Source organism: Pelophylax lessonae, assembly GCF_965119305.1.
Source record: "Pelophylax lessonae genome assembly, chromosome: 8".
NCBI lineage: Eukaryota > Metazoa > Chordata > Amphibia > Anura > Ranidae > Pelophylax > Pelophylax lessonae.
The window spans coordinates 151,634,135-151,646,735 of NC_138775.1; the positions used below are offsets into that span (position 1 = coordinate 151,634,135).

A 12,601-nucleotide genomic window follows, 5' to 3' on the forward strand; every position below is an offset into this window, starting at 1 on the left:
GCTGCTTCAGCACTGAGGCGGTATTCACCATTGCCCTAGTGTTGCAAACTCTGACTGAGTGGGCTAAGCTCCTACACCGTGACCTAGAGGGGGAATAGCTCCCCCCTGCATTTGCAAAGCTGGCAGACCAAGTTGGTCCAGGGACTGCAGTTTATCTGTGATACCTCTTTGGCTGCAGCTCCCCTGATGGCTTGCCTCTGTTTTGCACAAGTGCTGGTCTGTGGATCAGACTTCAAAAAATGGCCTTGACTGATCTTCACTTTCAAGGAGATTGTCTGTCTGTCTTTTTGGAGCGAACTTGGATGACATCAGTAAAGGTAGCACAGGGCGGAAGAGTATTTTTTTTTGTCCGCAGGCTACTAAGGTCAAGGAACTTTGTCATAGTCGTGGGCCTTCCTTCTCAGCTCATAAGTTTTTTCATCCCTCAGGGTCAACTGACGAGCGCTCTAAAGCCCCGTACACACGTACGGATCGTCGGCCGAACGATCGGCAGTCTTTTGTCCAGGGCTGTCGTGTCTGTTGAAAACTGCAAAAGACTGCACACGAATTTTGTCGGCCAACAACAGCCGACTGCAGAAGTGATGTCATGTGATGGTTAACTTTCCTTGTCTTTTTTTTCTTTTCTGAGCATGCCCAGTCTTGCAAATCTGCTGTCTGTCGGCCGAAATCTGTACTGACTGACGCACAATCGGCCGTTCTGTTGTCGGCGTACAAAAATTTTAATGCCTGCAGGACAGATTCTGTTTGGCCGAAAATGCGCTGTCGGCTGTCGGAAGCATCATACTAACAAGCCTACAATTGGCCGATCGGTCGGCGGCTGAATATTTGCAGGCGACGAGCGGTACGTGTGTACGGGGCTTAAGCCTTTCAGAGCCTCTCCTAGAGGATCCAAACGAACCTGGTCTGGCAAGCCAAGATTGGGCTTCTCCAGACCCTGGGACAAGGCTCCTTCTGCATAAAGGTGCGCCCTCACCCATATCACCCGGGGGTGGTGTCTTTGTTGGTTTCCGTACCTGTGGACTTCCCAAGTGCATGACAAGTGGGGTCCACAAAGTAATTCGGTCTGGCTACAGGATCAAGTTTCGCTCTTGTCCACTGGCAAGGTTTTTTTTCTTCACACTTGCACCTGTCCCCAGATCACTTGCAGTGCCTGTTTAGGGTGGTACAAGACCTGTTCTTTCAGGGGCTGATTGTCCCAGTTCCGACCTTGGAAAGTTTTCAGTTTTTTTAGTCAAACCTGTTCAGTCCCCAGGAAGGAAGGCAAAGTGCATCCCATCCTAGGTGCTCAAGTGCTTTGTGCGGGTACAGAAGTTCAAATTCAAGTCCATTCAAGCAGTGGTGACATCCCTGGGTCAGGGGGAATTTTAATGCCTCTATCGATATCAAGGATGCCCACCTTTTACATTCCAATATGTGCCAGTTACCAGTGATTTCTCCGCTTTGCTGTGGGAGAGGAGCATCATCAGTTTGCGGCATTACCCTTTAGTCTGTCATCTGCTCCTCGGGTCTTCACGAAAGCGTAAGTCCCGGTGCTAGCTTTGCTACGCCAACGGGGATCACGGTACTGGGCTATTTGGACGATCTCCTTATGCGAGCATAGTCTCCCTCTGCTCTGGTGGAGAACCTGAAGATCACAGTACAAACTCTGCGGGAGTTCGGCTGGATTCTGAATTTTCAGAAGTCTGCTCTGGTTCCGTCCACAAAGCTGAACTATCTGGGCCTGACTCTGGACTCGGTCTTGGCCAGAGTGCTCCTTCCTCTGGACAAACTCTAGAAATTGCAGGCTGCAATTCGCCTCCTGCTGTCCCAACAAATAGTCATCATTCCGGACTTGCATGCGGCTGCTTAGCCTGATGGTGTCTACCTTTTCTGAGGCGGTTCCGTTTGCACAGTTCCATACGAGGTCCCTGCAAAGGAAAATTCTGACCAAATGGGACAAGACTCTGCAGTCTCTGGACAATCAGATCCGACTGAGTCGGGGCATGAAGGAGTCCCTGGTATGGTGGCTTTGTTCTCTGGTGCTTCGGCTGGGAAAATGCTTCCTCCCCTTGTATTGGACAGTGGTCACTACGTATGTCAGCCTGTCCGGCTGGGGAGGCGTCCTCGGCAAGCATTCTGCTCAGGGAAGCTGGAAGAGTCCATACTCCTGATCAATGTCTTGGAACTCCGAGCGATCAGACTGTGTCTGGATCATTGGACGGATCGTCTTCAGGGTTGTCAAGTGCGAACTCAATCGGTCGTGGCTTATGTCAATCACCAAGGGGGGACAATAAGTGTCCTGGTGGCTCTTGAGGTAGCTGGCTTTTTAAGGTGGGGCAGAGCGGTTCATTCCAGCTCTCTCTGCCGTACACATTCCCAGGGTGGAAAATCGGCAGGCGGATTTCCTCAGTCTTTAGGCGTTGGACCACGGTGGGTGGCGTTTCATAAGCGGTCTCCCTGGTGGGGCATCCCACCCCCCCGCCCCCCCCCCCCGAGGTGGATCAGATCAAGGTTTTGCAGGCTGCTATTAAGAGGACTTGAGCCTCTTTGATGGTGTTTTTTTTTTTTTTTTTCTCCTCTTTTTTTTTCAGGTGGGCTCCAGTTGTTTGGTTGGCTGTTTTGCCTTGGGATTTATTTGTTGTTCTCACCCCTCATGTGTAACACTGCTTTGGGACGTCCCAATGGTTATGAATATCAGGAGCTGTGTCTGTCATTGAACGAAAGAGAAAATGGGATTTTTGACTTACCGTAAAATTAATTTCTGATGTTCATTGACGGACACCGCACCCACCCCTCTGTGGAGTAAGAATTCCCGACACTGCTTGTAACAAAACTGAGTACCTATAGCAGAGAGAGGGATTCTATCCCCTGGGACTGCCCATGGGTTTAGCCAGAATTATTTTTTGCCTAGTGTCCTACTGCTGTAGGGGGCAGTATAACCCAATAGCTATGAATATCAGGAGCTGCTGCCGTCAAAGAACATCAGAGAAATGGATTTTATGGTAAGTCAAAAATCCAATTTTTTACATGTAGGAGCGTGTCAGACTAGGCTTGGGAAGGAGGTGGTTAAAAATTGTGCCTTCAAACGCATTTAATATTTCTATAGTGCTTTTCTCCCTGGGGTCTCAAAGCACTCAAACTGTTACTGCTGTCTTTTGAAGAGAAGGATTTGTCAGGAGTTACTATAAGCCTGGGTGAATAGATGTGTACTGAGTAACCTATGGATATGGCATTTCTGGGTTCTCTGTGCACATTCAAATAACTTCTTTCAAACTGCCTTTTTTTTCTGCATTTTTAGGTCTCTTTCGGAAGCCATGTCAGTTGAAAAAATTGCAGCCATCAAAGCCAAAATTATGGCAAAAAGAAAAACGACAATCAAAACCGATTTGGATGATGACATCACAGCATTAAAACAGAGAAGTTTTGTAGATGCAGAAGTGGATGTTACAAGGGACATTGTCAGCAGAGAGAGAGTATGGAGAACAAGAACAACTATTTTACAGAGTACAGGAAAAGTGAGTTTAATGTGTAATTGGCAAGCATAACGGGAATGAACCTGAGATAAACCTTTTCATTTTGAAAGAACAAGCCAATAAACATGTCAACCACTTTTTGGTTATAAATACCATTAAAAAAGTTAGAATCCACTGGACTGATAGAATCTAATAAAACAATAATAAAAACAAAGCATTGTGTTGGTATATATAATTTAAAGAGGACCTAAACTAAAAACCCCATAGCATCATGCTTTCTGAGGGGGCATTCAGAGGAAGGAGGAGCGGACCGCATCAGCGGAGGATCGCCAAACAGGAGGTAAGAGACTGCTCTTTGCAATTTGGTTGCACAGAGCAGGTAAGTATAACATTCTTTATTTTAGCAAAAAAATAAATAAAATTTAAAATAAACCAATACTTGTAAATATTTGCATTTATTACAACACTTTCACAAATGCAACTATAATTTTCTCCCTATTTTTTTTTTTTTTTCCACATTTTTATTAAAGCATCAACAGTATAGAAAATGATTCATTGCATTTCCAATGACTTCAAGAATGTTAAACATACATAGATTGCATATTGAAACATAGGCTTAAGTATTCCATCAAAGTATTAACCTTTTTATAGCATCACGTTTCTCCCTATTTTTACATAGTGAATTGGTTAGTTTTCATATTTCTTTTAAGAAATTAAAAGAATTATGTCTTATTCAGCAATTAGAACATGAGTGGGCTTATCCTGGGGTGCGCATCATCAAAAAACGTGTTTTGAGCTGTGGTGTTTTTTTTTTTTTTTTCCATCCTCCCAACCACCCCATCCCTAAGCTGGAAAGGCAACAGATGGGGGTGCTCATATGCATTGGTTGCAATGGCTTTGCTTCACTCCCTCGGCAAAAACTATTGCCACAAATTAAATGCCCTGCACTCACAAGCATTGCAAGTCATATCACCACCTCACCAACTGTCAGACGTCTCTGCAAAGCAATGCAAACACTGATCCATAGGACACAAAGAACGATTCCCCCGCTCTCTTCCCATTGGCTGTGATTATGTGAAAGAAACTCTTGCACTCAGTGCAACACATTTCAAAGATTTAGGCAAACCTAATGGCACTGCTGTACCCTATATATTCAGACACTGGGCAAAATGGCAAATCCTCAAAAAAAACTAAATAGTGCGCTTTCTTTTTAAAAATAAATACTTCACTGTAATCGGTACATAAATTGAAAACAAAGATAATGTGCAAAATTAACCGTGATATGGACCTAAAATGTCCCACATACAAGGTTCTGGGCAGTTATATCCAAAAATACAATAACAATCAATAGATCAAATCAAATAGTCCATGTATGTATGTATGTATGTGTAAAAAGTGCTTGATGTGCAGTATGCTCTCAAAGTGTTGAAGTGCTCAAAGGTGCTCCTTTAGAGAAGATGGCCACTTAAACAATGTGGATCCTGAATTACAGGTATCATCAAGGCATAATATCCATCTACAGGTTGGTAATACCTATATCAGAACCACATCTTGTAAAATTTCTCCATAAAAGATCGGATCATACAGGATCAGCTCTTAAAATTTGCTTAGATCGCTCACCAATAGAATCACATTTGGGAAGCAAGCCGGAAGCGACTCATAGCAGAATACAGCAGGAAATAGTCCTGTATTATCCGATCTTTCATGGAGCAATTTTCCAAGACGTGGTTCTGATAAGGTTATTACCAACTGGTGGATGGATATTATGCCTTTATGATCCCTCTGTAATTCGGGATCAACATTGTTTGGTAAGAGGCCATCTTCTCTAAAGGAGCACCTTCGAGCACTTCAGCACTTTGAGAGCATAGTGCACATCGAGCACTTTTCACATATGTATGGACTATTATTTGATTTATTGTTTTTTTAGATATATTTACAGATCACTGCCCAGAACCTTGTATGTGGGACATTTTAGGTCCATATCAATGTTTTGCACATTCTTTGTTTGCACTATTTTGATTACAGTGGGAAAAATAATTTTTCAAGGGACTGTGTGTGTGTGTGTGTATATGTGTGTGTGTGTGTATATATGTATATATGTATATATATATATATATATATATATATATATATATATATATATATATATATATATATATAATATAATATAATATAATATAATATAATATGGATTTATTGGCTGTGAGTGAAAGCAGTGCGATCTGACTCCCACTGCTGTCTCTGCCAATTAGGAGGCAGAGACCTGGGAAAGCAGCCGCTTTCATGAACATTGCAGGATCGGGCTTGGGTAAGTACTGGGGGGGTGGCGGCGGCATTCTGAAGGCATGAAGGTATAAACATTTCATGCTGGGTTCACACGCTGTGGAGCGGCTTACAGCAGGGTGTCCAGTGCGTCCCTGTTCTCCATTTCAGTGGCGAATCAAGTCTGAAATTTTGCCTGAATTCTGACATGAAACGGAGCCAAGACGCACAGGAACCTTCTGCAAACCGGACAGCGGTTGACACGGAGCTGTGTGAACCGGTTCCATTGAGCGCCGTTCACACTCTCCTGTCATGCAAATTGGATGCACGTAAACCCACATTCTGTTCGCATCAGTGTGAACCCAGCCTCAACCTTTACAACCATTTTACGTCTAAACTTAGCCTTGCAACAAACAGACCTGCTGCTTTGTCTGTGACCTATTCTATACTAAAAATAGTATTGTACATGCCTTTTAAATATGATCTAATTTTTAGTTCTGAAAACGTTTTTTTCCTTTTTTCAGAATTTTGCCAAAAATATATTCGCAATTCTTCAGAATGTGAAAGCAAGAGAAGAAGGGCGTGCACCCGAGCAAAGACCTGTGCAGACTACAGCACCCACTGTAAGTTGTGCAGAATTAAAGCCTTTTTTTTTTTCTAGGAGGTCCTCCTTTTGATATACTGTTTTGTGCTGGAAAGCTGAAAGTTTTGTGTTTGAATTAGCACTTACCTTGCTAGATGCCTGTTATTTAGCAAATGAAAGCCGATTCCTCCATAGAGCACTGTTTGTGCACAAAAAGGTTTCTGTGGTTGTCTGTGGAGATTTGTGTTCATCTGAAATGTAATATTAGCTCTCTTATTTTATAGGACCCCACATTAAGAAATAAACAACCAGCTCCACAAATATACAATAGGTACGATCAGGAAAGATTCAAGGGAAAAGAAGGTATGTTCTGGAAGTTCCAGATTTAAATAATTTCTTGATTGCTTGTGTGTCACAGTGGTCATACAATAATACAAGTTTTCATCAGTTTTGGATTTGGGGGGTTGAGTGCAAACACAGTTACATAGAAATGAGCAGCCCAAATTTGTCACCCACAGCTTTCATCACATCTGGTCTGTGTGATCAAACTGTCAAAATAGGGGTTGAATTTAAACAAATGTACATTTTGACCAATAATTAGGTGGTTTCCATTGATTTTGTTCTGCTTTAAATTCAATTGTATACTGGAAATGAGAAAGTAATTAAACTGGTATTGGAAAATTTGTTCGTTCAGTCTTAAGTGTCTGGATGTGCGTTGCCTGCATCCCAATTTTATATAGCAAATAGGAGATTGCCCTGGGTAGCGGGACTTTATGGGCAACAAAGTAATACAAATGTATAAAAAAGTATAAATTTATTCAATTAACATCATAAAAAGTGTTATGAAAAATTCCGAAAATAAGTACATGGACGAGTTAGATCCTATTAAAAGCAAACACATATACAGCTAACATGGTACATCACGTGCTAAACTAGACCAAATGAGTGCCTGAAATCCAGGGAAGACCTGATGAGTTTCGGGCGTGGCCTTCTTCAGAGGTCAACTGGAACTCCTTTCACTATGGTCACAGGCGTACAGAGCCGTATGTAAATGTTTCACAATTGGCTGCAGTGCAGCACGAAAACGCCAACGATGGCAAGAGCAAGGGCTCACCTTCCTGGTAGAAGCTATACACCTCTCCTCATCACATCAGAGGGATTACTTTTGTGACTACAGTCTGCGGTCGCACCTGGATACACCCGCCCTCCCAAGGCGATATGGGCCAGCTGTTACCCTGACCCTATACATCAAACGTTTCACGTGGGCCTTCCGGGATCCTTGTGGGATCCATTTGACAACGGTTCCCTCCCATCATTTGGGAATTATTCTTACACACACACTATCCATGAGGAGTGTCCTTGCTCCTGCGATCATTGACGTTTTTGTGCTGCGCTGCAGCCAATTGTGAAACATTTACATACGGCTCTGTACGCCTGTGCAAAGTGACCATAGTGAAACGAGTTCGTTGACCTCTGAAGAAGGCCACGCCCGAAACTCGTCAGGTCTTCCCTGGATTTCGGGCACTCATTTGGTCTAGTTTAGCACGTGATGTACCATGTTAGCCGTATATGTGTTTGCTTTTAATAGGATACAACTCGTCCATGTACTTATTGTTGGCATTTTTCATAATGCTTTTTATGATGTTAATTGAATAAATTTATACTTTTTTATACGTTTGTATTACTTTGTTGGATGCTCTGTTGCCCATAAAGTCCCACTACCCAGGGGAATCTCCTTTTTTGTTAAACTGGTATTCAGACAAAGGCAAATATGGATTTTTATAGTCCAAATGGTGTTTCTGGCAGGTCATCTCCATTTCAATATAAAATTCATACAGTGATACCTTTTTGAAAAAAAATTATAATTAGCTAGATCTTGCTTACAATTATTCTAAGCTTTAGTATTCAATATCAGCAGCTTGGAGTCCTCCAGAACAAGTATTTAACTTTACTTTTATTTTTTCGGCTTCCCTTGTGTGGATTACCCTGCAGACTCTCACTAAAAGGGGTTGGCATCCTAGTTTTCTTGCAGTTCCTACTCAGCCAAAGATCCTATCCACCTACACTTTTGGGTATAGTGAACCTCTTCGCATTTACCTCTTAAGGCAATGAGGAAATTCCCTTTCTCATACGTCTCCTTACCTTGTTCCTTCTGCATTGGCGAATCTAGAATCGGAACACAATGCAATGCTAGGCCTTTAGATTTTTTTAGCTGTAATCATGTCAAAGTGGGTTTTATCCCCTATTCCGTTTCCTTCTCTTGGTGAGATTCTTTTCATAGATCTATTCACTCTCCTACTGAGTCTAGTTTGTTGCCACAGTTTCCCATGAAGTAGAGGATTCTCAATGTTGGCCAGTTTTTTTGAGTTTCTGAGAAACTCTGGTTTTCATCTCAAGGCTGCCTTAAGAAAATTTTTTCTATGTAGTTTTTCCTAATGTCCGATATCGTTGGATCCTTACATCAGTTGTTCCTCACTTATTACAGTAAGGTTAATGTGTGTATCTTCCTTTTACAAGGAAATCTATTTTTGTTAGTCCTGTACTTCCCTGTAAGGTCACTGGACAGGACTTGGTTACCCAGATGCAGAGTTTCCCTCAATGGCAAAATACAGCGCCTTGAAAAGTATTCATACCCCTTAAAAATTTTCCACATTTTCTCATGTTACAACCAAAAAGGTAAATGTGATTTATTGCCATTTTATGTGATAGACCAACACAAAGTGGCACATAATTGTGAAGTGGAAGGAAGAAGATATATGATCTTCAAATTTTTATTTAAAAAAAAAAAAAAACTGAAATGTGTTTTGTGCATTTGTATTCAGCCCCCTTTACTCTGATACCCTACCTAAAATCCAGTGGAACCAATTGCCTTTAGAAGTCACCTAATTAGTGAACAAACAGAATTATGAAGGCCAAGGAACACACCAGACAGGTTAGGGATAAAGTTGTGGAGAAGTTTAAAGCAAGGTTAGGTTATTAAAAAAAAAAAAAAAGAAAATATCCCAAGCTTTGAACATCTCACAGAGCACTGTTTTTTTAATCAATCACCTGAAATTGGAAAGAGTATGGCACAGCTGCAAATGACCAAGACATGGCCGTTCATCTAAACCAGTGTTTCTCAACTCCAGTCCTCAGGGCACACTAACAGGCCAGATTTTAAGTATTACCTTGGGGAGATGCAAACTAGAATACTGCAATCACTGAACAGCAAATGATATCACCTGTGATGTATTTCAGTTTTCTTGCAAACCTGGCCTGTTAGTGTGCCCTGAGGACCGGAGTTGAGAAACCCTGATCTAAACTGACATGCAGGGCAAAGAGCATTAATCAGAGAAGCAGCCAAGAGGCCCATGGTAACTCTGGAGGAGCTGCAGAGATCCACAGCTCAGGTGGGAGAATCTGGCCACAGGACAACTATTAGTCGTGCACTCCACAAATCTGGCCTTTATGGATATGGAAGAGTGGCAAGAAGAAAACCATAAGAAGTCCCGTTTGCAGTTTGCGAGAATCCATTTAGGGGACACAGCAAACGTGGAGGAAGGTGCTCTGGTCAGATGAGACTAAAATTGAACTTTTTAACCTAAAAGCAAAACACTATGTATGGCGGAAAGCTAACAATGCACATCACCCTGAACACACCATCCTCACCGTGAAACATGGTGGCAGCAGCATCATGTTGTGGCAATGCTTTTCTTCAGTAGGGACAAGGAAGCTGGTCAGGGTTAATGGGAAGATGGATGGAGCCATATACAGGGCAATCATAGAAGAAAATCTGTTTGAGTCTGCAAAAGACTTGAGACTGGGGCAGAGGTTCACCTTCCAGCAGGACAACGACCCTAAATGTTCAGCCAAAGCTACAATGGAATGGTTTGGATCAAAGCATATTCATGTGTTTAGAATGGCCCTGTCAAAGTCCAGACCTAAATCCATTTGAGAATCTGTGGCAAGACTTGAAAATTGTGGTTTAGATACTGTAAATCCAATCTGAGTTATTTTGTAAACACGAATGGGCAAAAATTTCATTCAGTAGATGTGAAAAGCTGGTAGAGACCTATCCAAAACAACTTGCAGCTGTAATTTGCAGTGAAAGGTTGTTTTACAAAGTATTGACTCGGGGGCTGAATACAAATGCACGCCACACTTTTCAGAGGTTACCTGTAAAAAAATTTGAAAACGGTTTATCATTTTCCTTTCACTTCAGTTATGTGCCACTTTGTGTTGCTCTGCCAACTAAAATTCCAATAAAATACATTTACATTTTGGGTTGTAACATGACAAAATGTGGAAAATTTCAAGGTGTATGAATACTTTTTCAAGCCACTGTATCGCTTTAAAAAACCTTTTAAGGTACCAAATCACTGAAAGATTGATCCCCCCCCCAACCCTCCAAGGCTATTCGTCCTATGTGCTATAACATGAATTCTCCTCCTGGCTCCCATTTGGAAAGGATCTTTTTGCACAATACAGAGCTCAATGTCTTAATTCCTAGAATCCTGTATTTGTCAGGCAGTCTAAACTTGATTTACCATATTTGTGATGCACCTTGATTGTTCTGTATGCCCTTGTAGCCAAATTATCCTTCTTCCTACCATCCAACCTTTTTACATGTAGGTGCTGCAGATCGCCCCACCCCATCTTTGAAGGTGTTTGGGATTACTACCTTTTTCCAATTCGTTTTACTTCTTTCTCTGCCTCTTTCCATATAGATTTCTAGTTGACACAGTTGTCCTACCCATTGCTTTCTCTTGGAATAGAATTAGTATCTGTCAGATACATCCTACATAGTATTAACCTTTCCCTCCGTGAACCTAAAGGTCAATGGTGTTGTGTTTTAAGCCTCTGGTTGTTAACTGATATCTTTATTTGGATATGCCTTATCTATCCATCTTCCTTTCCCTGGATGCTAAATATTATGGATGTTCTACTTAAAGTGTACCTAAATGGATAACAAAAATGAGTGTTAATGCATGTCACTGGTCATTGGATGTAGTGGCTGCAATAATTTTATTTTTCTGCTTAGTTCATTGACTGACACAGCTCCTGATATTCTTAACTATTGGGTTATATTGCCCCCTACAGGAGTGGTCACCCCAGTCTAGCCAGCAAGCACACGCAGACCTCAGCTCCGCGCTAGGTTGGCCGTGACATATCTTATATGTATGGGTGGTTCCTGCGCTATCCGAGGTCGTATATGTTTCCCTTCCTGCTGCTGCACCACAATACTGGTACCAGGAACCAGTCAATACAATAGTGCAATTTGGGTGGGTGGTGCGCTTCAGAAGTGGAAATGTAACTTATAAGGGTGTGGCTTAAAACATGGCTTAAAATGGTGAATATATAAAATAAAGACGTGTTCCTGTGATAAAATTGTGTATTCGTTAAATTATGCCGTGGTGATCAAACAAATTAAAATGTAAATAAACCATTACAATATATCTTCTATACAAAAAAAGTGCTGAGTACTTCAATTTCATAAAAAATCAGTAAATAAATAATCCGTTAATAAAGTATAAATATATAGATGGAGTTTCAAAACCAATTAAAGGTGCTTTGTGCTTTCTGAAATAAATAAATAAAGTGCACTGTTCAAGGTGTCCATTTATAAAAATCCAAAAATCAGGTACAATTCCCTTCAATAGCTTCAAAGAATAGTAAACGTGCTCTCATGCAAGAAATAAGGGTGTTGTGACTTGCTGCCTCCACCAGGTGTCACATCTAGGTGTTCTATATTCTCACCTCAATAAGGTGTATATTGCGCCTGTATGTAAAGCTTAGCCTCCGGGTAACATGTAGGCTTTTGCTAATTCCAGTCTCCTGTTTCGACCTCCGGGTGTTTTCCTGTCCTGTCCTTTCAGCTTTTGGGGTGTAATCTGTAATCTGGCTATCCCGGGCCGGGATAGCCAGATTACAGATTACACCCCAAAAGCTGAAAGGACAGGACAGGAAAACACCCGGAGGTCGAAACAGGAGACTGGAATTAGCAAAAGCCTACATGTTACCCGGAGGCTAAGCTTTACATACAGGCGCAATATACACCTTATTGAGGTGAGAATATAGAACACCTAGATGTGACACCTGGTGGAGGCAGCAAGTCACAACACCCTTATTTCTTGCATGAGAGCACGTTTACTATTCTTTGAAGCTATTGAAGGGAATTGTACCTGATTTTTGGATTTTTATAAATGGACACCTTGAACAGTGCACTTTATTTATTTCAGAAAGCACAAAGCACCTTTAATTGGTTTTGAAACTCCATCTATATATTTATACTTTATTAACGGATTATTTATTTACTGATTTTTTA

General features: G+C 41.6%; 1 protein-coding gene across 1 annotated transcript in view; it reads left to right on the forward strand.

Annotated features, from left to right (window-relative positions):
• Positions 1-12,601, forward strand: part of CDC73 (cell division cycle 73) — a 151,305-nt gene that overhangs the window by 31,396 nt on the left and 107,308 nt on the right. The window contains exons 6-8 of the mRNA XM_082266319.1: positions 3,278-3,494; positions 6,239-6,337; positions 6,582-6,660. Coding sequence (XP_082122445.1) covers positions 3,278-3,494; positions 6,239-6,337; positions 6,582-6,660 — 395 coding nt within the window. The remainder of the gene's footprint in view (positions 1-3,277; positions 3,495-6,238; positions 6,338-6,581; positions 6,661-12,601) is intronic.